This window comes from Bos grunniens, chromosome 5 (genome assembly GCF_055505025.1).
Source record: "Bos grunniens cultivar Pamir isolate PY7600 chromosome 5, Bosgru_T2T1.0, whole genome shotgun sequence".
Taxonomy (NCBI): domain Eukaryota; kingdom Metazoa; phylum Chordata; class Mammalia; order Artiodactyla; family Bovidae; genus Bos; species Bos grunniens.
The window spans coordinates 28,285,892-28,311,661 of NC_141169.1; the positions used below are offsets into that span (position 1 = coordinate 28,285,892).

At 48.1% G+C, this 25,770-nt stretch overlaps 1 protein-coding gene across 1 annotated transcript; it reads right to left on the minus strand.

Annotated features, from left to right (window-relative positions):
- Positions 1–308: 308 nt before the first annotated feature.
- LOC147371554 (keratin, type II cuticular Hb5-like) lies at positions 309–18,363 on the minus strand. Its single transcript, XM_086403835.1, has 9 exons — positions 17,882–18,363; positions 15,195–15,403; positions 12,753–12,813; positions 11,738–11,833; positions 10,658–10,822; positions 10,298–10,423; positions 4,241–4,461; positions 1,170–1,201; positions 309–460 (listed from the first exon to the last, which is right to left on the minus strand). The coding sequence occupies exons 1-9, from the start codon at positions 18,302–18,304 to the stop codon at positions 309–311; spliced, it is 1,485 nt and encodes a 494-aa protein (XP_086259961.1). The 5' UTR covers positions 18,305–18,363.
- Positions 18,364–25,770: the final 7,407 nt, after the last annotated feature.

The window sequence follows — 25,770 nt, forward strand, 5'->3', positions numbered from 1 at the left end:
ATGTCTACTAACCTGAAATTAGGGAAGAAAATGACTAAGCAGTTTATATCAAAGAGTCTTTACATCTTTTCTTGGACCACAGGGAGGGGGGAGAATCAATGGAGGCAGCAAGAATGCCAAACCCAGGGTTGAGACTCAAAGAGTAAACCATAACTCCAGTGAGGAGGAACCTGGAGAGTTAGTTCTGGCTCCCCAGTAAGGGACAATCACTAAACCGACATTTGGGCCTGAGACAGAAAAGCTTTCCCTGTTCCCCACTTTCTACCCTGGCCCCCTCAGACACCATCTGTCCAGAGTCCTAACCCCCACTATGCAAACCTCACAGATCTCACACTGGAACAGAATCCCCCTACAGAGGGGGAGCAAAGAGCACTGCTGCTGATGGCCGTGCCACCCAGGCCACGAGGGACGGTGGAATCAAGGTCGCCGCAGATCACGCCTCCCTGGGAACGGCTCACACCTGTAAGGAGATACCAACTCAGAATTCTCTCCATTTCAGACATGGCATGACCCAGAATTTTTCTAGAACCAGTGATTAACTCTTTACACACTGAGGGACTAGTGACATGAATCCTTTTAAACTACAGGAAAATCTAATCCCATTGCCATATTCCTGAAGGAATATGGTTAGCAAGTTGGACACCGAACTCTGCTTGACTACACTGCAATGTTGAAATCTTTAGGCAAAAACTGATTGAGCACAGAATCATCTAGAAATTATGTTGCTGGAAAGGTGAGGGGAACGGATGACATCTAGGCTAGGGGCGGCATACACGTCAAATTGTTTAAGACAGATTTAAGAGATGTTTTCAGTAGCCCCAGCTGATCCGAATATATAGCTCATGGTTTGTTTGTTTGTTTTCTCATAAAACATTGTACCACCTGAGGCGTATTCTGCGTGGCTGAAAGACTTGGGTGGCTTTTAAAGAACCAATTAGCAGGTCCAAATTTGCCACAGGCGTATGCTTAAGCTTCATGGATGCTCCAGACGGGTCCATATTTGGGTGGTGGTCAGCTATTTGGGGCTATCCATGTCTCTCAACTCCTATCCCTCTCACTCAGTGTACTGTGGACAGAGGCTCAGTCCCCTATCACAAGCAACCTATGAAGCAATCCATGAAGACCACAGATACCCAAAGAAGCACGCCCACCGACACCCTCAAACTCACAGATGTTGATGGAGCCCACACCTTCACACAACCTGTAGGGGAGAGGAGAGGAGGCAGTTAGAACCTGGTTGCTCTGCGCTTGCGGCATGCCTGCTCTCCATCCTGAAGGCAGGGAGGAGAGATGCAGGGCGGGGCCTTCTGCAGAGGCAGCCATGCTAGCACTGTTCCCTGGGATCCCGAAAGGACAGGGGGAGGTTAATTTGCAGGATCCAAAAGGCCACTTTATTCCGTTTGCTTCTAGGCTATGGAAACTTGGGATACTGAAAAGGAGGGGTGGGGTGACCCTTCTTATCCCTCTGCTAAAATTCCGGCAAAGCCAAAAAATAGGTGATGGGAGCAGCTACTGCCTAACTGGACACCTCTGGGTGGGAAAAAGCTTGCCTAGCATCCGGATGGATCCATTTTTATCTCGCATTCTTAAAAGCTACCCCAGACACACACCTGACTTGATAAACTCAGAGAGAGGCTGGAGGGTATGTAGTTAAGAGCCTGGACCCTAGAGCCGGCAGAACCAGTTACTAGCTGGATGACCTTGGGCAAGTCACCTCACCTTTCCAAGCCTCAGTTTCCTCAGCTCTAATAAGACTGTTATAAGTTCTGTGTGTAAAGCATCTGCAGACAGAGCCTGGCAGGCAGTAAACCTGATGTAAGGGTTTTCGGTACCCTTTGCTGAACACTCGTTACGATGTGTCATTATACCAGGACCTTGCATGCTTCATAAACACCTGTACTTTCTGTTCTGTGTCTCCTTCACTTTTTTTAAACTCCCAACTTCAAAACTTTTTCTCCAGGAATGTTCTACTCTGATTCATTCTGCCTGACTCAGAACCCTTCCCCACTCCTTGTCTTCTCAGGGGATATATGCTTCCAGCTCACCTTCCTGCTACGTGAACCTGGCTTTGCTACAGTCTCAGAATTGTGCCCTTTCAGAAGATTCTAGCCAATGCCCATCAGCAGCTCTCTCCAAATTGAGTAATTAGGCCTGCTTTTTTCTTATTTTCTGTGTTTTCTGCAATGAATGAGCATATAATCTAATTACATATGTTATATGTAAGAGGAAAGTGAAAGTGCCAGTCGCTCAGTCGTGTCTGACTCTTTGCAACGCCATGGACTGTAGCCCGCCAGGCCCCTGTGTCCTTGGAATTCTCCAGGCAAGAATACTGGAATGGGTTGCCATTCCCTTCTCCAGAGGATCTTTCCAACCCAGGGATCGAACCCAGGTCTCTCACATTGCAGGTGGATTCTTTACCATGTGCACTATCAAGGAAGCCCCATATGTAAGAGAAGAAAGTCTATCAAAAGGGCAATGGCCACCATATGCAAATACATTAAACAACCTTTTAAAAGCTCATGTGTAGGGAACAGTGCATCATTTATTATGACGGAGTTATCAACACGCTAATGATGGTTGATGATTACCATAATGAAAGGAAGTTTCACATTGCACACTGAGTGCTAGCAAGTGGCTTAGGGACTGCAAAGGAGGTGATAGCACAGTTGGCTTCACCCAAAGGCCTCAGAAATTGACAGGAAATTTACCAGCTTTGGTCAGGCATGGCCAGATGCCTTGGGTGCCACTCTTGTCAGATTTCTAACACTAACAGTGTTAATATGGAGTCTATCCATGGGTGCAGCCCTGTCGGGCCACCCCACCATACAGTTATTCTAATTCTGATAATAACTTCTTCCTGCACAAACTTACTGCGTTCCATTACCTGTTGAATCTTTGCGAGAGCCTGAAGCAGTGGATTTTATGAGTATCTGTTTTACAGGTTAGGACATTATTTTGAAGCTAGTACGTGTAGTGCTGGGATCCAAACCCGGGTGATCTGGCTCACAGCCTGTTATCGTAATCTCTACACTCTATTCCCCAGTCTGGCCTGCTCCCCACGATGGGACCCAGCGCAGAGGCAATGGTGACGTGGCCATCTCAAGGCTAGGGACCCTTGTACCACCTGAGAAGTAAACCTGCATTGCTCCCTCCCACGCTGACATCCCCTGGCCCCAATTCTTGGCTCAAACTGTCAGCACTGCCTGAGGTGACCTATCCCTTTCCCGCCCCACCTCGGCTCCTCTGCCTCCTCCCCTGAGAAGCCTCTGACAGTCTTCCTGGGACACTAAGCCCAATCACCTAGAGGATGGGTGGATGCATGCCTGCCCCTGTCTTCTCTGCTGGGCAAGGACGCAGTGCTGCTTCTATTCGCCGTTCTGAACACCAGACTCTCTGGGCTGAGAGAATTCCTTGCATTCTGTGCATCCAAAACTGAGTGGAATGGCCTTTAACAAAGCTTCTGAATGATTCCAGCTTTCACAACCCACTGAGATCTGACTTGGAGAAGGAAATGGCAACCCACTCCAGTATTCTTGCCTGGAGAATCCCAGGGACAGAGGAGCCTGGTGGACTGCCATCTATGGAGTCACACAGAGTCAGACACGACTGAAGCAACTTAGTAGAAGCAGCAGAAGAGATATGACTGCAAAAACATGCTTTCACCCAACAGATGAAAAGTTGCCTGGGAATGAGCTGTACTGGAGGGACAGCACAGGAAGGGAGAGAGATCACTGGAGGGCTAGCCAGGAGGCTGGTGTAGTTCTAGCTTAGCCATTAACTAGCTGCAATCTGATGCTAAAGCTGAAGCTCCAATACTTTGGGCACTTGATGCAAAAAGCCAAGTCATTAGAGAAAACCCTGATGCTGGGAAAGATTGAAGGCAGGAGGAGAAGGGGATTACAGAGGATGAGATGGTTGGATGATGTCACCGACTCAGTGGACATGAGTTTGAGCAAACTCCTGGAGATGGTAAAGGACAGGGAAGCCTGGCATACTGCAGTCCATGGGGTAGCAAAGAGTCAGACACGACTGAGCGACTCAACAACAACAAACTATGGTCTTGGACAAGCCTTTCTCCTCTCTGAGCTTCAGTTTCCCTATCTGGGAATAAGACAATGGCTAGTCTCTCTAGGTCTCTAGAGACTTGGCCAGTTTGAACGCTCTCTGCCTAGAGGTGAGTCAGTGAGACACTCTTCTAGCCCCATGTGGTGATGTGAAGTGGCCCTGGGCCCATCCTCACCGGCTCTCCTCTCCCTCCAGCAGTTTGCGATAAGTGGCGATTTCCACGTCCAGGCCCAGCTTGGAGTTCATCACCTCCTGGTACTCCTTGAGCAGGCAGGCCATGTCCTGCTTGGCCTTCTGCAGGGCCTCCTCCAGCCCGGCCAGCTTGCACTTGGCATCGTTAAGGGCCGCCTCACCCTGCTGCTCCGCCTCAGCCAGGGCGGTCTCCAGCTTGCAGCGCTGTGGGGAGGAAAAGAGCTTAAGAAGAGTGCAGGCTGTGGGGACTCTGGGTCTTTGTGGGGACTAAGATCTCCCATGGCCTTGGTCATCCTGCTGCTGCTGCTGCTGCTAAGTCGCTTCAGTTGTGTCCGACTCTGTGTGACCCCATAGACGGCAGCCCACCAGGCTCCCCCGTCCCTGGGATTCTCCAGGCAAGAACACTGGAGTGGGTTGCCATTTCCTTCTCCAATGCATGAAAGTGAAAAGTGAAAGTAAAGTCGCTCAGTCGTGTCTGACTCTCCTCGACCCCATGGACTGTTTACCTCAATTCAAAGTGGTCAATTTTTAAATTAACTAGGCAGGGAAATCACAGCCAATTGGAGCTTTCTCCCTTCATTTTTTAAAACTATCTTGTAAGACTCAAGTCCGTGGTGAGCTGTTAGGGGAAGGAAATGTTAGCAGAATCAGACTAATGCTAATATTAGATAATTATCTCACATTTTTATACTGCTGTTAGTTTACAAGTCACTTCCACAGATGGTATCTAATTTGACCTTGAAGTTACTCCTGAGCTTATCAGAACAGGTGTGGTTATTTCCATTATTCAGATGAAGACATTGAACCTCAGTCGGAGAGGCTGTGACTTGCTCCGAGCTACCCAGTTAGTGAGAGCCAAGCCCAGATTTTCCAGAGAAGGCAATGGCAACCCACTCCGGTACTCTTCCCTGGAAAATCCCATGGACATTGGAGTCTGGTAGGCTGCAGTCCATGGGGTCACTAGGAGTCGGACACGACTGAGCGACTTTACTTTCACTTTTCACTTTCATGCATTGGAGAAGGAAATGGCAACCCACTCCAGTGTTCTTGCCTGGAGAATCCCAGGGATGGTGGAGCCTCGTGGGCTGCCATCTTTGGGGTCGCACAGAGTCAGACACGATTGAAGCGACTTAGCAGCAGCAGCAGCAGCAGCCCAGATTTTCAGAGGCTTCTGTATGGGAATCTCATTTTTGGTCCCCTGAGATCAGCATGCTGGAAAAAGCTCCCATTCCAATGCTTTTGTCCACTAACTATAGCGCCTTCCTTTTGTCCAACTTAAGAAAGTATAAGGAACTTCTACAACTCAATAGCAGAAAACAAAAGTAACCCAATTTTTTAAATGGGCTAAGGACATAAAGAGACATCTCTCCAGACAAGACTAATAAATAACTAATAGATACATGAAAAAGACATTCAACATCACCCATCATCAAGGAAATGCAATCCAATCCACAGTGAGAATCACCTGATACCTGTCAGTTTGGCTATTATAAAATCAAGACAAGTGTTAAGGATGTGGAGAAATTGAACCTCTGGTATACTTTTGGTGGGAATGCAAAATAATGTAGCTGCTCTGGAAAACAGTTTAAAGGTTCCTCAAAAACTTAAAAAAATGGGATTATCATATGATCCAGCAATTGCGCTTCTGGGTATTTTATCCCAAAGAATCTAAAGCAGGATTTCGAAGAGATATTAGCTCTCCCATGTTTGTATTATTCACAATAGCCAAGAATGAAAACAGTGTAATGTCCATCAACAGGTGAATGGATAAAGAAATCATGGTATATACATACAATGGAATATTATTGAGCCTTTTAAAAAAAGGAAATTCTCCAATGTGTGACAATGTGGATGTACCCTGAGGACATTATGCTAAGTGTAATGAGTGCTGAAGAATTGATGCTTTTGAACTGTGGTGTTGGAGAAGACTCTTGAGAGCTCCTTGGACTGCAAGAAGATCCATCCGGTCCATCCTAAAGGAGATCAGTCCTGGGTGTTCATTGGAAGGACTGATGTTGAAGCTGAAATTCCAATACTTTGGCCACCTGATGTGAAGAACTGACTCATTTGAAAAGACCCTGATGCTGGGAAAGATTGAGGGCAGGAGAAGAAGGGGGCGATAGAGGATGAGATGGCTGGATGGCATCACCGACTCAATGGACATGAGTTTGGGTGGACTCTGGGAGTTGGTGATGGACAGGGAGGCCTGGTGTGCTGCGGTTCATGGGGTCACAAAGAGTCGGACATGACTGAGCGACTGAACTGAACTGAATAAGCCAGACACAGAAAGACAAACACTGCACAATTCAGCTTATATGACGTATCTAAAATAGTCAAATCATAGAATTAGAGTGGAGTGGGGATTTCCCTGGTGGTTTAGTGGTCAAGAATCCGCCTTCTCATGCAAGGGGAGCGAGTTCAATCCCTGGTTGGGGAACTAAGATTCCATATGTCTTGAGCAACTAAGCCTGCAAAACACACTAGAGAGTCCATGCAGCGCAAGACCCTGAATGAGGCAACGAAGATTCCACGTGCGGCAACTAAGACCTGAAGCAGTCAAATAAATACATATTAAAAAATAAATAAAGAGTGGAGTAATGGTTTCCAGGGGCTAGGAGGAGGAGGAAATAGGGAATCACAAATAAGTGGGCATAGAAGGCAATCACACCCCACTCCAGTACTCTTGCCTGGAAATTCCCATGGACGGAGGAGCCTGGAAGACTGAAGTCCATGGGGTTGCTGAGGGTCCGCCACGACTGAGCTACTTCACTTTCAATTTTCACTTTCATGCATTGGAGAAGGAAATGGCAACCCACTCCAGTGTTCTTGCCTGGAGAATCCCAGGGATGGGGGAGCCTAATGGGCTGCCGTCTATGGGGTCACACAGAGTCGGACACGACTGAAGTGACTTAGCAGTAGCAGGGCATAAAGCAGGACAAATAAGCTCTAGAGATCCATTATAAAACACTGTACCTAGAATCAACAATAATGTATTGTACACCTTAAAATTGTGTTAAGAGGATATATCTCATGTTAAGTGTTCTTGTTAGTCACTCGGCCATGTCCAATTCTTGTGACCCCATGGACTGTAGCCCACCAGGCTCCTCTGTCCATGGAACTCTCCAGGCAGGAATACTGGAGCGGGTGGCCATTCCCTTCTCCAGGGGATTTTCCCCACCCAGGAATCAAGATAGGGTCTCCTGCATATCAGGTGGATTCTTTACCATCTGAGCTTTCCAGAAACCTATAAATTTTTATTCTAACCACATTAAAATAAATATTTTTTAAAAGCATATCAGAATGCAAGTGAGGAAAACTTCTAACTTTCTCTAACTTCACTTCTGGAAAGTAAATCATTCTCATATTCCATTATTTGGCTACTAATAGTAACAAATTACTTCTGATACCTCTTACACAGTGGCTGAGAACAGCTAAACTGAGGGGAGAGGACAGAATTTAAACCAGGAATATGTGGGAACTCAGTATTATGATACAGGTGGTATCACAAACAAGTGAGTAAGAAATGGATTACAGAACACATTTTCTTACTATATGTAGAAAAATTTAATTAAAAACCTACTCCTTGTATATACCAAAAATAAAGGTCAGGTGGATTAAAGACCTAAATCTGAGAAGTAAAAGTATAAAATCAGTAGAAGACAAAATTGTAACAGGAGGCCTCTATGACCTCAAACCTTTTAAGTATTAACTGTTAAAGCAAAAAGTGATGGATTTGGCTACATCCAGTTTAAAGATTTCTATTCAGTGAAGGAAATCAGAGCAAAACAGACAAGTGACTGGTTGAGAGAAGATTAACTGGAAAATGTATAAATATAAAGGGTAACATCTACATAGAATGGGCAGGGAAATACTGGAGATCACTGAGAAGAAAAAAAAATCACAATAAAAAATGGGCAGATGATCTGAACAGGCAGCTCTCAGAAAGGAAAATGCAAATGAGTAGTAAGTGAATGAAGAGACAGTCATTCTAGTTAATGACAGAAATGAAAATTAACAGTTAGATGTCATTTACACATTATTAGATCTACAAGAGTTCCAAAGTCTGGTAACAGCAAATGCTGAAACAGAAGTCCTCGCTTGCCGATACTGGGAGCACACTCTGGCGCAGAACTCCGAGGGCACTTATGGAAAGTAAATTAGTGAATATCTTACAACTCAACAATTCCATTTCTTGCTTTATACCTTCAAAACGTCCCTAATGTGGTTACACATGGAAACCTGTAGAGATATGTATAAATGTTCATGATACAACTGATTGTAACAGCAAAGTCTTGGAGGCAAACTCAGCAAGCATCCATCAATAAGGGAATGGATAGGAAACCATGATTTATAAATAGGACAGAAATAATGAAACAGACAATTTATAGTGATGTGCATGGATTTCAAAAACTTCCAACTGGAAAGTGGCAGAATTTGAATGAGATTTATGGTATAATATCATTTGGTAAACTTAAAACGCTAAGAGGTTTAAATGAATCTAATATACATAGGAAATATATAGATGAAAGAGAGACTATAAAGAACTATATTAAATGCATGAGAATGAGTGCTGGGATGAAAGGGAATGGAACTGAAGATAAAGGATGGACAGTTTTAAATGAGAGATGCGCAGAGGGTGGTAGTGCTCCCTTTGAACAGAGTGGTGTGTCACTAGTTCAGGCCTGCGCACCCCAAGTCCGGCAAGAGAAGTGGGGGGAGAGAGAAAAAGCAGGAGGCAAGCACAGCACTAGACTGTGTTGTCTAAGGTGTGTTTAGAGGAGAGGAACTGTGAAGGGATATAGAGGACAATGAGAACAGAATTCAGAGAAGGGAGACCAAGCATCCTGTCTTTGAAGTCTTGGGCATTCTTGGTCATTCAGATGCAGGTTGTTAAAACACAAGCCTCTTCAAAAGGGAACACTCCTGCACTGTTGGTGGGAATGTAAGTTGGTGCAGCCATCATGGAAAACAGTATGGAAAGTGAAAGTTGCTCAGTTGTGTCCAGCTGTTTGCAACCCATGGACTAAACGGTCCATGGAATTCTCCTGGCCAAAATACTGGAGTGGGAAGCCATTCCCTTCTCCAGGGGATCTTTCCAACCCAGAGATCAAACCCAGGACTCCTGCATTGCAGGCAGATTCTTTACCATCAGGGAAGCCCAAAATAGTATGCAGACACCTTTAAAAGACAAAACATAGAGTTACCATGTGATCCAGCAATCCCGGTCCTGGGTATGTATCTGGAGAAAACCCTAATTTGAAAAGATACATGCATCCCAATGTTCATTGCAGCACTATTTACAATTGCCAAGACATGGAAGCAACCTCAATGTCTATCGACAGATGAGTGGATAAAGATGTGGCATACATACGGGGGGCGGGAGATTACTCAGCCATAAAAAAGGAGTAAAATAATACCTGTAGCAACATGAATGGACGTAGAGGCTATATACTGAGTGAAGTCAGTCAGACAAAAACAAATCCCATATGATATCACTTACATGTGGAATCAAAGATATGACACAAGTGAACTTATCTACAAAAGAGTCACAGACATAGAGAACAAACTCTGGTTACCAAAAAGGGAAGAGGATGGGGAAGGGGATAAGTTAGAAATTTGGGATTAGCAGATACAAACAACTGTGTATCAAATAGATAAACACCAAGGTCTTACTGTATAGTGCAGGAAGTTATACTCAATATCCTTTAATAAACCATAATGGAAATGAAATCTATATGCTTGTGCATGTGAGCTAAGTTGCTTCAGTTCAACTCTTTTGCGACCCTATGGACTATAGCCTGCCAGGCTCCTCTGTCCATGGGATTCTCCAGGCAAGGATACTGGAGTGGGTTTTCATGCCCTCCTCCAGAGGATCTTAACAACCCAGGGATCGAGGTCATATCTCTTACGTCTCCTGCTTTGGCAGGCGAGTTCTTTACCACTTGCGCCACCTGGAAAGCCTATATATAGGCTTTGCCCCTCCAAAATTAGCAGCAGCAGGAGGAAAGCAGAGAGCAGACCCCAGCAGCAGCCCACCGACCTGCTGCTTGGCGTTCTCCACCTCGGCCGTCAGCCTCTGGATCACACGGTTCAGCTCGTTGATCTCCTCCTTGGTTCTGCAGAGGTTCTCACCCTGCTGTGTTACTGTGACCTTCATCTCCTCGCACTGCAGGTTGGGAGACAGACAGGAGGAAAGCACCAATGACTGCAAGGTGGCTGCAGGTACTGAGATGTTGTCATGCAGAGTCAACCCACATTTCTTCTGGGATTGTCCCACCTCCTGCCCTGCTCTGCGTGGACCTCCACCACAGCCCCTCTGAGTGCATGGGTGCATTTTCCAGGGAAGCTCCAGCTCCAGTGGTCCTCTCTGCCCAGTGGGGAAGTCTGCCCTTCAGCTCACCTTGGTTTGATACCAGGACTCAACCTCGGCCCGGCTGCGGCTGGCGATGCCATCATACTGAGCCTTGATCTCAGCCACAACCGAGTCCATGTTGAGCTCCCGGCTGTTGTCCATCTTGACCACCACCGAGGTGTCAGAGATTTGCGACTGAAGGAGGTAAATTTCCTGTAGGAGACAACAACCATTGCCCTCATCTCCAAAGCCTTCACCGATTCTCCTCTCCACAGGTAATTCAAAACACAAACCCCAACTCTGAAATTTTATAAAATTAATTAGGAAACTTCTGACAAGTCAGGAAATTTTTTTTAAGTGCTGCTTTAAGAATAAAAGGCTAGAATTTGAATCATAATATCAAGGCAGTGAGTAAGGTGGAATTTCATTAATGCCTAGATCAACAGAGGTAGATTTCTGTGGATAAAGTCAAATTGGGTCACTCCACTTGGGGCCCCAACTACCCAGATCAGCTGTGACTGTCTGTATAAACCTAATCCACCAAATAACAGATAGGTTTGGAGTCCTGAATTTTCTAATTGGGCTTTCATACTATTTGAATTAATAAGATATGATTATTATATTCATATACCTAAACTTACAGTGTCAGATCTCCATGTCATGCTGTGTAGATAGGCAATGAATCAGTCTTTCAAATTATTTTTTGTTTCTTGTCTTTTTTAATTGCAGTATAGTTCATCTACAATGTTATGATCACTTCATATGTATAGCAAACTGATTCAGTTATACATACATATGTATCTTTTTTCAGATTTTTTTTTCTTATAGGTTATTACAAAATGTTGAGTTTAGTTTCCTGCGCTCTATGGTAGGTCTTTGTTGGTTATCTATTTTAGATATAGTAGTGTATATCTGTTCACTCCAAAAAGGTAGGGCATTACTCATTTCTATTTTGAAAGATCTGAGCAAGAGAAAAATCTCTTGTCATAAAAGGAAAGGATATTGAGGCCCTAGAAGAGTAAGGAATGCATAACTTTTCCTAGAACCAAGGAACCATGACAGAAAACCTAGAAAACCCTCCTCTGCCCTCTCCTTCCCTTGCCCTTCTGGAGATGGGAAGAGGCTCACCTCATCGTACAGCGACTGCAGGAAGCTCATCTCCTCCTTCAGGGCCTCCACGTTGGCTTCCAGGTCAGCCTTGCGCAGATAGGCACAGTCAATGTCCTGGTGGAGACACACGGGAGGGTGGGACAGGAGAGTGGGCCAGGGGAGCCGTCAGCCTCTGTGGAGGCCCTGAGGCCATCTCCCAGCCCACCCCTTTGCCATCACACAAACATCGGTGGGACCCCCTGGGATAGAAGTGGGGAGGAGTCAGACTCCTAGAGACTTCTTTCCACTTCCTCCGGAACTAGGGATCCCGCAGAAGCAGGTAGCCTAAGATGACAACCCAACATGTCAGGCTGCAGCCGCCAAGCCAAACTGGTCCATAGAGCATGGCCGTGTGGTGAGCACAGAGCCAGGGGTGGTCCTTGGCGCCCAGGTCAGGCACCACTCAACACCCAAGCAGCTGGCTCTCCCATCTGAAACCAAGGCCACACCTGTCCTGGCAGATTTTCTACCAGCCTTTCTCTCCATTCTGTGATTACTAACAAATGAGGTGTGTAAGGTAAGCACAGTATTTATGAAGAGCATTAGCATACACTTCAACTCACCAATTTGAAATCAAAGAGAAATCATTAATAGTTTTCTCCCCTGGTTTTTACACCGTCTCCACTTGCACTGAATAAGGACCACAGCTCCCATAGTCACTACCAAGCTGAGAACTAATACTTCCCAATCTGGGAAGCAAAGGCCATAGGAGAGTGAAACTGATTTGAAAGCGACCATTTCAGCTTTCGGGAAGTTTACAAAAAGCCAAACAGCAGCATGATGAGGTCTCTTTTTAAGAAGCTTCCATCAGCACAGGCTGGGTTCCTGCATGGCACCAAGATGGCTTTGGCAGCCTGACCCACCGACAAGCATCCGTTTGCTGAGGAACCTGGTCTGACCACAACTGGACTGACTCGAAATTAGCAAGATGCCCAGTGTCCAAGCATGCAGCATCCAATATTTAATTCCTTTCCACGTGCAACGAGTCACTCACCTTCTTCAGCACCACAAACTCATTCTCGGCCGTAGTCTTGAGAGCCACCTCTTCTTCATACCTGAGGAGAGACAGCACAGTTGGAGAGGCCCCACCCAAGGGGTAAGGGCCTCGGGCTAGCCAGCCGAGTCCTAGGTTATCAAAACTCCCTGGTCCTGCCCTGGACTTTCTGTGTGTCTTAGGAGAAGTGTCTGGGCCTCTCTATATTTCTGTTTCTCAGCCACAAAGAACCCACCAAAGGACACCGGATATGGAGTCTAGATACCTGATTTCTGGTCCAAGTTTGGGCTTTAGTCGCTGCAAAACCTCAGGCAAGTCACTGAATCTCTCTGGTCTTGGGATAAATTGCCCGATGTGTGATCAGGTACACAGTAATTATTTGTTCATTTCAAATGAATGAAAGATGCTCCAGGGGGCCTTTCAACTCTAAAACTGTAAAAAATGTAGCTACCGGGAGGCCATTCTCTCCCTCCTCCCCCACCATCCAAGACCTTGAAATCAGAGAAGTCATCTATGGTGCCCAGATTGCTGGGAGCATTTCCACAGCCTTCCTCTGCCAGCCTGGTCTAGTCTCTCTCTCTTGCCTGTGAGGTTTTATCCCTGGAGCAGTCTTGCCCCAACCTGACAAGGAGCACCAGAGTTCCCAGAACATGGTTTTCACAACTTTTTAATGACAGGGTAATTGGGACTGCTATAAACTCTGAGCTCTATAATTACCAGCCCTCACACCCCCAGAGTGGGAGACAGACCCTGACACCTGCAAACACAATTGTGTCTGCATTTGCATCCCCCCAGGCAAAGTTTAAAAACCCATTGCTGGATCCATCTGGATGGTAGAGCCTGATCTTCCAAGACCAGAATTTCAAGTACTTCCCGGTGAAATTACCAGCACCGGTTATGTCAAAATCACTCATCACTCTGTCCATATCTGCCATGTAAAGATGAGCAAGTGACCCAGTAAGTTTAAACAAGGTAATGGCCAGACTAAATAAATCGAATTAAAACAAAAGAAGCTCAACATTCAGAAAACGAAGATCATGGCATCCGGTCCCATCACTTCATGGGAAATAGATGGGGAAACAGTGGAAACAGTGTCAGACTTTATTTTTCTGGGCTCCAAAATCACTGCAGATGGTGACTGCAGCCATGAAATTAAAAGACGCTTACTCCTTGGAAGGAAAGTTATGACCAACCTAGATAGCATATTCAAAAGTAGAGACATTACTTTGCCAACAAAGGTTCGTCTAGTCAAGGCTATGGTTTTTCCCGTGGTCATATATGGATGTGAGAGTTGGACTGTGAAGAAGGCTGAGCGCCGAAGAATTGATGCTTTTGAACTGTGGTGTTGGAGAAGACTCTTGAGAGTCCCTTGGACTGCAAGGAGCTACAACCAGTCCATTCTGAAGGAGATCAGCCCTGGGATTTCTTTGGAAGGAATGATGCTAAAGCTGAAACTCCAATACTTTGGCCACCTCATGCGAAGAGTTGACTCACTGGAAAAGACTCTGATGCTGGGAGGGATTGGGGGCAAGAGGAGAAGGGTTCGACAGAGGATGAGATGGCTGGATGGCATCACTGACTCGATGGACGTGAGTCTGAATGAACTCCGGGCGTTGGTGATGGACAGGGAGGCCTGGCGTGCTGCGATTCATGGGGTAGCAAAGAGTCGGACACGACTGAGCGACTAATCTGATCTGATCTGGTCTGAAAACAAAAGATTTACATGGACCTTTGAATTGTGGAGCCTGGCAGAACAAGAGCTGATAACTTATCTGCAGAATAAATAGAAGAATGATCCAAGGTCATCAGACACTTGAATGGTATCTGCCAAATCATCTTCAAGGTAACTCCCCAGAGACCTCTCCTTTCCTCCCGTCCTAGCGCTGACTGCTCCCAAGTGTCTGTTCTCCATCCTCCTGCTTCCTTTGTTCCTCACTCTCCATCTCTCTTGGGCTTCCCTGGTGACTCAGATGGTAAGGAATCTGTCTGCAATGCAGAAAGCCGGGGTTCAATCCCTGGGTCAGGAAGATCCCCTGGAGAAAGGAATGGCTACCCAGTCCAGGATTCTTGCTTGAAGAATTCCATGGACAGAGAATCCTGGCAGGCTACAGCCCAGGGGTCACACAGAGTTGGACACGACTGAGTGACTAACACTTTCACTGTCACTTTCTCCATCTTTGGGTCAGTCTGTGCTCTGGATGTGTGCCCACCTCTCCCAGGCTGGGAGGTCTTCTTCCCTGCAAAGCTTTCCCCCTTTCCCCGAATGGGGCTGCAAGTGTTGAGAGCTGAGACAAGACAGAGCAGACTAATAAAGCAGAAGCACCTTGGTAAGTAGGCTGGGATGACCCTAATCTTCAGCCACCTCCATCTCCGGGAAGGTTGTATGAACTCAGTCAAGACCCACTGCACACCTATAACCACTCCCAGCCTGGCCACACTCACTTCTTCTTGTAGCCCTCCAGAACTTCCTCCACGTGGTTGAGCTCTGAGGCCAGCCTCCCGCTGTTGGACTCCACACACTCGGCCTCCCGCCTCAGTGTCTCGATGTAGCCATTGAACAGGGGCTCCAGGTTGCTCTCACAGCACTGGCGATTCTGGTAGAACTGTAGCTTGGTCTCCAGCAGCTTGTTCTGCTGCTCCAGGAAGCGTACCTGCCATCCAGAGTGGTAGAAAGAGATTCAGGAGGAGCCCCAGGAGGTGACTGGTCCCCTAGAGCTCCCTCTGCCCTTGGGGATGGATCCCTGACCCGCAGCAGCCCATGACCTTCCCCCAGAGGCCAAATGATCTGGCCAAGTCAGAAAATGAAAGACACAATTGTTCCCCAAAAAAACTTCCCTTCACTCCATCTCTCCTTCCAGGAAGAATACACAATTTATTTGTGACTTATTTATTCTGCACAGAATGAAATAACTCCTCATCCTGCAAAAATATCCCAGACCTCATGTGACAAGACAAAAATGGCCCCTCAAAGATGTTTATGTCTCAATCCTCAGAACCTGTAAATAGGTCACATTACATGCAAGAGGACCTTGCAGGTGGAATTAAGGTTATGAAACTGAAGATCAAGAGATGAGCCTGAATTATCCAGGTGGCTCCAAGATAGTCACACAGGCCTTTTAAACTGGAAGGGAAGGCAGAAGCGTAAAAGATACCCTCAAAAGAAGGAAGCAGAGGAGAGATTTGAACCATGAGAAGCTCTGGACCACTATCATCTTTGAAGATAGAGATCAGGCCTTGAGTCAAGGAATATGGCGGCCCCTAGACACTGAGACCAACCTCTGGCAGTCAGCCAGCAAGGAACAGGGACTCCAGTCCTCCAGTCACAGACCTCAATTCTGTACAACGTCTGCATGGCCCTGAAAGTAAGTTTTCCCAGGACCTCCAGAGGAAGTACAACCCTGTTGACCCCTTGATTTTGGCCTCATTAGGTAATAGGTTTGTGTTCTTCTAAGTTGCTAAGTTTGTGGACATTTTTATGGCAGTGATTCAAAAATGCACCTACCATGACTCTCCTTCGCTCTGACCCCAAGGCAAGGGGTCCAGAGCGACTGGATCAGGAATCTGAAGAGTTTTCGTTGCTTAACTCTGCCATTCACCATGTCATCGTGCCTCATGTTTTCTGAGCCTCAATTCATTTTTTTAATTTTTATTTATTTATTTATGGCTGCCTTCAGTCTTCGCTGCCGCTCGAGGACTTTCTCTAGTTGTGATGAGCAGAGGCTCCTTTCTAGTTGCGGTGTGTGGTTTCTCCTTGCGGTGGCTTCTCTTGTTGCAAAGCATGGGCTCCACAGTCTGAGCTCAGTAGTTGTGGCACACGGGCTTAGCTGTGCTGAGACATGTGAAATTTTCCTGGACCAGGGATCGAACCTCTGTCCCCAGGACTCGCAGGCAGGTTCTTAACCACTGGATCACCAGGGAAGTCCTCTGAGCCTCATTTTAAATTGAGGCAGTGAGAACACATCAGCAATGGCACACTGGCAGCCCCCAGGTGCGATCTGGCCCAGAGGCATGTTTTATTTGGCCTTCACACTGTTTTATAAAAATTCGATTCATCACCAGCATCTAATAAGAGAGTGATTTGGGGCAAGAATCTAGCTTTACCTCACCTTAACAACCCTGAAACTTGGACAATGCTGGGTATGAGCTGGATTTCAACCTTGCCCAACCCCTGGTGGGTGGCCTTGGGCAAAGAGTGACCTGCATGATCCAACGTCACCTTCATCTTGCCGATGTGAGGGAAGAATGGTTTGGACAGCCAGCAGCATGTTAAGAACGGGTGTCCAGGACTTTTGCTTACAGACCTGCCTATTCCTGATGAGAGCATTTGTCTAAGAACAAAGTTTCCACCCCTCCCGCCCCCATCCCCTTGGAATGCACCTTACTACAAAGTCCAAGGTGCAGATGTGCACAGGAATCACCCTGGAAAGGGGGGCTTTCCTCCAATGGACATGGGTGGCTATCCTTCCCAGAGCCATCAGACTCACAGAGGGAGCTTCACTGAGAAACCATAGCTACATATCCAACCAGAAGTCCGGCTTGGAGACTGCAACATCAGAAGAGCACCATGCTACATCCCCCAACCTGGCCCCCATGGATCTCCTGTTTCTCACCTCACTGTCTTTAATCTGTGCATATTTTGAGTAGGGGAGTGCATCAGGGCCTGAAGTCCTAGAAATTCCCAGGCTTCCCACAAGGTGCCCACCAGACAGGAGCAGGACAGGAGCTTCTGGCCTCTCTCTCTGTCGTGGTTCCCCTGTCCACGAGGGAGATGGCAGCATCTCCTCTAGGAGGGGGTGAGACACCAGCCTTAGTAGAGAGGCCCACCCCGCCCAACCCCCTTGATGGCTGAGATCCAGAAGATGGGGCCCCAGACACACAGTCAGCTCCTGCTGGGCAAGGTGAGCAGCAGCGATAAACCTTTCTTTTCTCTCTGGTGGTTTCACATCCATGATTACGTTGGAGTCTCATGGCAACATTTGAAAACTGAGACCCTGATTCAGTCATGTTCTCAGGGCCATGTGCTAATTCGGAACAGGGCAGTCCCCAGGTATTTGAACCCAGTCTGTCACCAGGTTCCAAGTACCTTTCCCTTCCTAAGCCACAGCCCAGGGGACAACCCAGACACCCACCTTGTCGATGAAGGCAGCAAACTTGTTGTTGAGACGCTTGATCTGCTCCTTCTCCTCATGCTTCACGCACTGCACCTTGGGGTCGATCTCCAGGTTGAGGGGCGTGAGGAGGCTCTCGTTAACCGACACAGTGGTGATACAGGGTGGGGTAGGCCCGCAGAGGCCCCCTGCCCGGTAACCAAAGCTGCCCCCTCCTCTGAGGGGCCACGCATAACTCACTGCGATCCGCGGGGACCCCACTGCACACAGGCTCCTACTGCCGAAGCCCCTGAGACGCCGGTAGCCGGGGCCCCCGGGGCTGCCCCCGTGGAAGGCCAGGCCATTGGCAAAGCCATGCACCCCAGGCTTGGGCACAATGGCTGAGCAGGAGCTGAAGTCCCTGACCCTGTAGCTGGAGCTGTTGTGGTAGGAATGGCTCGCCATGCCTCTGCTCGCCAGGCCAGAGCCAGGATGGGGAAGTGGGGAGAATCCAAGGATGCTAGGACCCGCTACCCCTCCTGCCTTTTATCAGGCAGACAGCAGGCCTCCAGACAACATAAAAGTCAGGAGAAAGTCATTAACATCATTTACGAGCGTGGGAATCTCCCACTAGGCAGGCTGAGAAGAAAGCTGAAACTTGCCTCCCTTAATAGATGTATCAAGGAGACCCTGCATCACAATAAACCTGCCCCTGCCTTTTCAGCCCCACAGGCGTAGACACATCCATGAAGCCCCTAATTCCCCTGCAGCCCTGGGGTCAGACCTGATATCATGATCCCACATGGGCGAGTGGAGGCCTGTACCAGTGCATTCTTGAGACTTGAAGGGTCCCATGTCCCACTAAGGTCCCTGGGCCTGTCCTTCCCAGCAGAGCACGTGATGCCTGGAGCATCCTTCCGGGTGAGCGCGGGTGAGGGGTCATCTTCGAGCCTTTGCCTGGCATGGATGAAAGTGAAAATCTCTCAGTCATGTCCGAATCTTTGTGACCCCATGGACTATACAGTCCATGGAATCCTCCAGGCCAGAATACTGGAGTGGGTAGCCATTTCCTTCTCCAGATCTTCCCAACCTAGAGAGATCGAACCAGGTCTCCTGCATTGCAGGCGTATTCTTTACCAGCTGAGCCACCAGGGAAGCCCGGCATGGATGAAGGTGCTGGCCTCTCTTCTTAGGTGCTGCTGGCTGGCCAGCCACTAATCCCTTCCATTGGCACAAGGAATACAACTGCGGGGTCATGCAGGTCATTCAGTGCACAACAACATCCCCTCTTATAGTAGAGTTACTGAAGCTAGTAGTGGCCTCTTGATTCAGAAATCATGCCTTATCCACTTTTATAGCCCTCATGGCAACCAGCACATACTAGCTCCTCAGGAAGCATTGCTTGAATAGCCCGGACACAGAGGGAAGGGCCAATGTGTGGAGAGCTCCTCCATCTAGTCCACAGACACTGGCTGACCCTCCGCTGTGTGCCAAGCCTGGGAGCCAGCCTGGAGGAGGTGCCTTCCTTCTTGGGGGTGAGTGCTGATGTCCCACCAGAGCAAGACCCCAGTCTAGATGCTGTGGGAAATAAGGAGAGTAGACAGAGTTTGCCGTGAGGAACCTCATCTCACGGGAAGACCAGACAGAGGCAGGAAAGACGGATGGCAAGAGAGGGAAAGATGACCAATCAGGCAAAGGGGGTGCTCCTGGCGTTCTGAGGAGGGCCATTTACTTATGGTAGGCTGGGGTGGGGTGGGGGGACCACAAAGGAGGTGGGAGCCAAGGCAGGTCCTGGAAGACAGTAAGATTTGGCAGAGAGAACAGAGGCAGGGGTGCCAGGCAGAGGCACTGGGCAAGCCAGACACCCAGAGAAATTGCTCAGTACTTGAGGCCCCTCGACAAACCAAGACCTTCAGCCTTGGCCTCCCACCCCCACCTCATAAGATGCCACCTCCCAGAAGAACAGTGGGGAAATGGGCCCAGTGGGGAGGTGCCTGCCTCTTGGATCAAGTGCCATTGGCGGCCCTGACTGCTATGATGCCAAAGCCCTCAGCTCACCAGGGTCTTGAGTTAAACACTCATTACAAAAATCCCTATGCACAAAGCCAAGAACAAGGACTGCTAAGTCACTTCAGTCGTGTCTGACTCTGTGCGACCCCAGAGACGGCAGCCCACCAGGCTTCCCCGTCCCTGGGATTCTCCAGGCAAGAACACTGGAGTGGGTTGCCATTTCCTTCTCCAATGCATGAAAGTGAAAAGTGAAAGTGAAGTCACTCAGTCGTTCCCGACTCTTAGCGACCCCAGGGACTGCAGCCTACCAGGCTCCTCTGTCCATGGGATTTTCCAGGCAAGAGTACTGGAGTGGGGTGCCATTGCCTTCTCTGAGAACAAGGACTAACCTTCCAGAACGCCCCCTTCAGGAAGCAGGCCTGGGGAAGGGGCATAACAGGACAAGGGGAATAAGGGGGGAATCCTCTCTGCTCTCTCTCTTTCTCTCCCTCTCTCTCTTTCTCTCCCTCTCTCTCTCTCTCTCTCACACACACACACACACACGCCACCCCCAGCCCCCTGCACAGCAGGAAGCAGAGTCCTACTCTATGTGAGGAGCACAGGGATATATCCAGAGGGAGCAGTTCATGCCCCAGGAGCAAAGGTGCAAAGTCCCCAGGGTGAACCCAGTCAGTGATGGGATAAGGAGACCCTACAAACTGAATTCCTACAGAAACAACCGACTCCAGTCTTTTGCTCTTGTGGCCACAAGACTGCCTCCGCCTCCCCATTTGCTGCACAGTTCCCACACCAACCCTGACTGGTGGGAGGAGACTTGCCTGGGCCAGAAGGCTAGGCTGCTCCTCCATGTGGACTCACCGATTAAGGGAAACAAAATAGAAACTGCAATACAACACGGATGCTCTGGAAGGGTCTCATGCTGGTCTCTGTATGTTTCTCACATTCAGCAAGAATTTACTGAGCACCAGTGCCAGTCACCATTCTTTGAACTTGGGATACACCCGTGAATAAAGCACACAACAACGTGTGTTTTTTTTAAGTTTCCATTCCGTGGAAAGAGATTGACAATAAACTTGGTGGCTCAGATGGTAAAGAATCTGCCTGCAATGTGGGGGACCCGGGTTGGATCCCTGGGTCGGGAAGATCCCCAGGAGAAGGGAATAGCAACCCACTCCAGTATTCTTACCTGAAGAATTCCATGAACAGAGGAGCCTGGTGGGGTACAGTTCATAGGGTTGCAAAGAGTCGGACACGACTGAGTGACTACCCTAGATGATAAGTCTTATGGAAAGAATAAACAGAACAAGACAAGAGGAATCAGGAGAGTAGGGAGAAAGACAGGGCCATTCGTAGCAGGGTGGTCTGAGTGGGCTGCACTGAGAAGGTGACTTTGAGCCAAGGTTTTGAGGAGGTAAGGGGATGAGCCACGAGGGCAGAGGAAGAGCCAGGGCAGCTGCTCAAGATGCAAACAGGCCTGGCTGGATCCCTCCAGGAACAAGGAGGCCAGTGTGGTTTGAGGGGCAGGAACAAGTTCTGAGTGTGGGCAAGTCTTGGAGATACAGGGAGCGGAGGGTTCCACCCTAATCATGGAGCCGGTGGGCTCCCATCAAGGGCAGTGTGGAGCCGGGGGGCTTGATGGACATGAGCTGAAGTGTTAGATGACCTCCATGACACGGCGGCAGCCTGGAAAGCAGACTGCAGAGGGAGGCAACAGAGGAAGGAGGGGGAAGGGTCAGTGGGACCCCTGGGAGACAGCAGAGCCTCGTGCCAGGGAGGAAGCCCCAGAGAGTGTGCAAGTAGCCAGCTTTGGGTAGAATCTGAAGAAAGAGCCAAGCAGATTTCTTGACAGATGGGATTCAGGATGTGAGAGAAAGGGAAGAGTCAAGGATGTCTCCATGTTTTCAGGTGGGGTAAACCTGTCCCTGGGCTTCCCCAGTGGCTCAGCAGTAAAGAATCCACCTACAGTGCAGGAGATGTGGATTTGATTCCTCCGTCAGGAAGGTCCTCTGGAGGAGGGCATGGCATCCCACTCCTATATTCTTGCCTCGAGAATCCCAAGGACAGAGGAACCAGGTGGGCTACAGTCTATAGGTTTGCAAACAGTCGGACACGACTGAGGTGACTGAGCTCATGTGCACGCAAACCTGTCTCCACAACAAAGAAAAGCAGTGAAGCAGTGAGAAAAATGCCAAGATCAGTGCCCCAGACACTCATCCTGGCTCTGCTGACGCTATAGCCTGGCAAAAGTCACCCACCCTATCTGGTCCCCCGTGTTCCCAACAGAGCATGCCAGGGTCAGATTGGATGGCCTTCAACATTTCCTAGGGAAGCCTTGGGATCTCAGTTTTGTTGGGAATCCATTAGAGTTCATCATTCCACAGGGCCCGTGCTAAGTACACTGGATAGATGATAGATAAGTAGATAGATAATGAATACTTAGATGATAGACAGATAGAAAGACAGATGCTGAACTCTCTTCTCCAGCCAACAGGCCTGTTTCTGCTGTGTCCCATCCCTTACCTGTGTGCACCTGAGCTGCTTCTGGCCCCAAGTATTGCTTGGGAGAAACAAGAGCAAACCTACTTTGTCGTCTTTGGAATTGAAACCACGTGACCTCTCCTCAAACGCTTGTGAAGCTAATCTCTTAAAATCTAAGTTTCACCTGAAATGATCACAATATTGTTTGTTAATCGGCTGTACCTCAATATACAATAAAAAGTGTTTTTTTTTGAAAAACAGCTGATCTCATGCAAAAAATAAATAATAAAAACATGAAAAAATCTGAGTTAAAATACCTCTCTCTTTAGCGACACTGATTTCTTTGAATGCCTAGCTCTGTCTCTTTTCATTAACATTATTCGTGACAGTATTGTCAGAATTTCAATTTCTATTCCTTCTTAGGGCTCTGAGTATGTATTCATACCAATAATTTCTTGAAATTTAATTTTACAATATACTTTTCTAGAGCTTCGTTAAATGATGAGTGTGTTTTTAAAAAAAATGTCCTTCCATTGCTTTCATGGACTGGCAAGGGGCAAGATCTCTTCCTGCTAGCTTTGTTCACACACCAACCAGGGCTTCCCGGACCAAGAAAACTAAGCCTTATGGTTTCCTCTACCCTCTGGAGACAGAACTGTTGAGGAGGGACCCCAAAAATCACAGACGCTCTCATCTTAGCATCTGTGTTCATGCACCTGGCTGGGGTCCAACACATGAAATTCTTCACTCAACAATATTCAAATCTTTCCATCTGTGTTTCTAAAGCATCATCTCCACCATCTGATGAAATGGCTGGTTCCATCCAGCTTTGCTTCTTTTCCTCTTTCCTTTTCACTGAAATACATCCTTCCTTAACTCCAAGGAGTTTTTTAATGCTTTATGCACAGTGTGACTTCCTCCCTTTACATTAAAGCTGTTTCTTCCACATAAAGCTGTTTCTTCCATATAAAGCTGTTTCTTCCACTGCCCTTTAAGTCCTAGTTCCATCTCAACAATTGATGAACTCACAATTATCTCCTTTTGTTAACATTCCGTCTAGGTTAATTCCCTGTATCTGTTGTGCTTGTTCAGGATTTAAGGAAAATGCGTGTCCCAGCGGTCTGGGCGATGGTGACTTCCTAGGAGGACGTTAGAGGGGGGCAGGCTGCACGTCAGCAGCGGCACCGAGTTGCTCCGGGGTATGCAGGGACTTGGGGCAGAAGGCTTCCCACTGTTCAAGACCAGTGGTGACCCAGGCATGATGGCATCTCAGAAGTGGTCCCTGCTGCCTTCTGTCAGGGGGCCTCATGCGTTTACTCTCAAAGGTAGAGAAGATTAGGCTAGTTCATCAGCATCTCACATGGAGCATCCCTTGGGCGGAGTTTCTTGTGGAGCCTGGCTTGCTCCCTGATATATGATACCTTTGGCCCAATTACAAATTCTGACCTAATCTCGTTAATCTTGCAGCCAAAGGACACAGAGATGAGCCTTCTTGCCCCAGAAGGACCTAAAGGCAGGGAAGGCAGAACTTCCAGGATTACTGGGTGCATCCCTGTATTCCTGTATTGTAAAGAAGGTTAGCTTCCGGGGCTGAAGGGAAATGTGTATAATCATGCCAGTGATGTATCCCCAAGGTGAGGGGTGGGGGCGGTGAGTGGCAGCAGTGTGCTCTGGTGGGGAAGAGTATTTGTCACTGACATTGTTTAGAATTGCTCGTGCTTGGTGATAAGAACAAACTGATTTTTAGTCAGTTTTACTATTGGTTTTTTAATTCCTTACCCAAAAATGCACCCCTATGGCCTACACCCAGGGGAGATCAGTCTCATTGTATCCTTCACCCCACCCCATACATCACCAAGTGGCTCAAATACAGTAAGAGTTGATTCCTTGATCGCTTAGCACCATTGAGGGTGTAACCTAGTCAGTAGGATAGCCCTCCACACAGGAAATCAGAGACCCAGGCTCTGATCAGTGTTGCAGTTCTCGCCTGGCTGAGACATGTAGGTGTTGGATGATGCATTAATCACCAAGGAATACAGTTACTAGTCACTCCTGCTGCCCGATGTGAAATGAGGTGGCCTGACCTCACAGCCTGGAGGGCATTTCCGATTCCATCTTGGCCTTGGGCTGGGTCAACCTCATATCACCTTGCTAAGTCGCTTCAGTCATGTCTGATTCTGTGCAACCCCACAGATGGCAGCCCACCAGGCTCCGCCGTCCCTGGGATTCTCCAGGCAAGAACACTGGAGTGGGTTGCCATTTCCTTCTCCAATGCATAAAAGTGAAAAGTAAAAGTGAAGTCGCTCAGTCATGTCCGACTCTTAGCGACCCAATGGACTGCAGCCTACCAGGCTCCTCGGTCCATGGGATTTGCCAGGCAAGAGTACTGGAGTGGGCTGCCATTGCCTTCTCCCACATCACCTTAGATAGACTTTAATGTAACAGACTTAGAAATCCTTCCATACATGCAGAAGTTTTCGGTCAACCCTCAAGTGTTTAGTGTTTTACTAAGTGTAACACCTCCTTCCCTCACAATCCCAGGTCAGCAGAAGGTTCCTGCCTGCGGATTAGATCCCTATTTCTAAGAGGCTTTCAAGCTAAGTGAGATGTGCTGAGATGGAGAGAGGACAGGCAGACGGGCACAGAATAAGAGCCTGGAGCCAGGACAAGAAGGGCATGGCCTGCTCATGCCCTAGGCAGGTGGAAGGCAGGAGCAGTGTTTCTGAGGTGCGGGGTTATCAGAAGAACATCATATCACTGGGGAAAACAGGACGGGACCTGGGGGAACAGCTTTGAGTCTCCTGAATCTGATGCCAGAGGGAGAAACAGGCTGTTCTGATTTCTGGGGTGAAATAGCTGCTAAAAAGCTATGATTCAGATGTCCAAAACAACTAAGTTATCCATTATGGTTTTGCATGAGGAATGGAGATCCAGGGGATTTTTCCAGAGACCCCAGAATGGCAGCCAAGTCCCAAAGCTCAGCACCAAAGGATATTAGTCCCCAGGGTCTAAGAGAGCTGCATATTGGACCTGCCCTTTACTCCTCATGGTCACAGGCCCCAGAGATGTTCTGGGAGGAAGCCGAGGTGGAAAGTCCACAGTCTTCCCAGTGCCCAGCAGCACAGAAGGCAAAGTGTGGCCAAATGTTTTTCCACCAGTATTGAGGGACCTCACAGGAATCAACCCTCAACGAGCTTGTGGGACTGCTACTCAACTGTAGGCAACCATGGGAGCCCGCACCCCACCAGCTGTCACCTAGGCAGAGGCCTGCTCAACAGTGCTTCCCCTTGATGCAACACACATTGAAAATCTCCTCAAAGAAGGAGGTGGAGGTGTGTTATGAGAGACCTGCCCCACCCAGCCAAGCCGTTATAGCTGTAAGCAGACTGGCTGGGCCCTGGGGAGGTGGTTTAAAAGTGGAGTGAGAGAATAGGTTTGAGCAG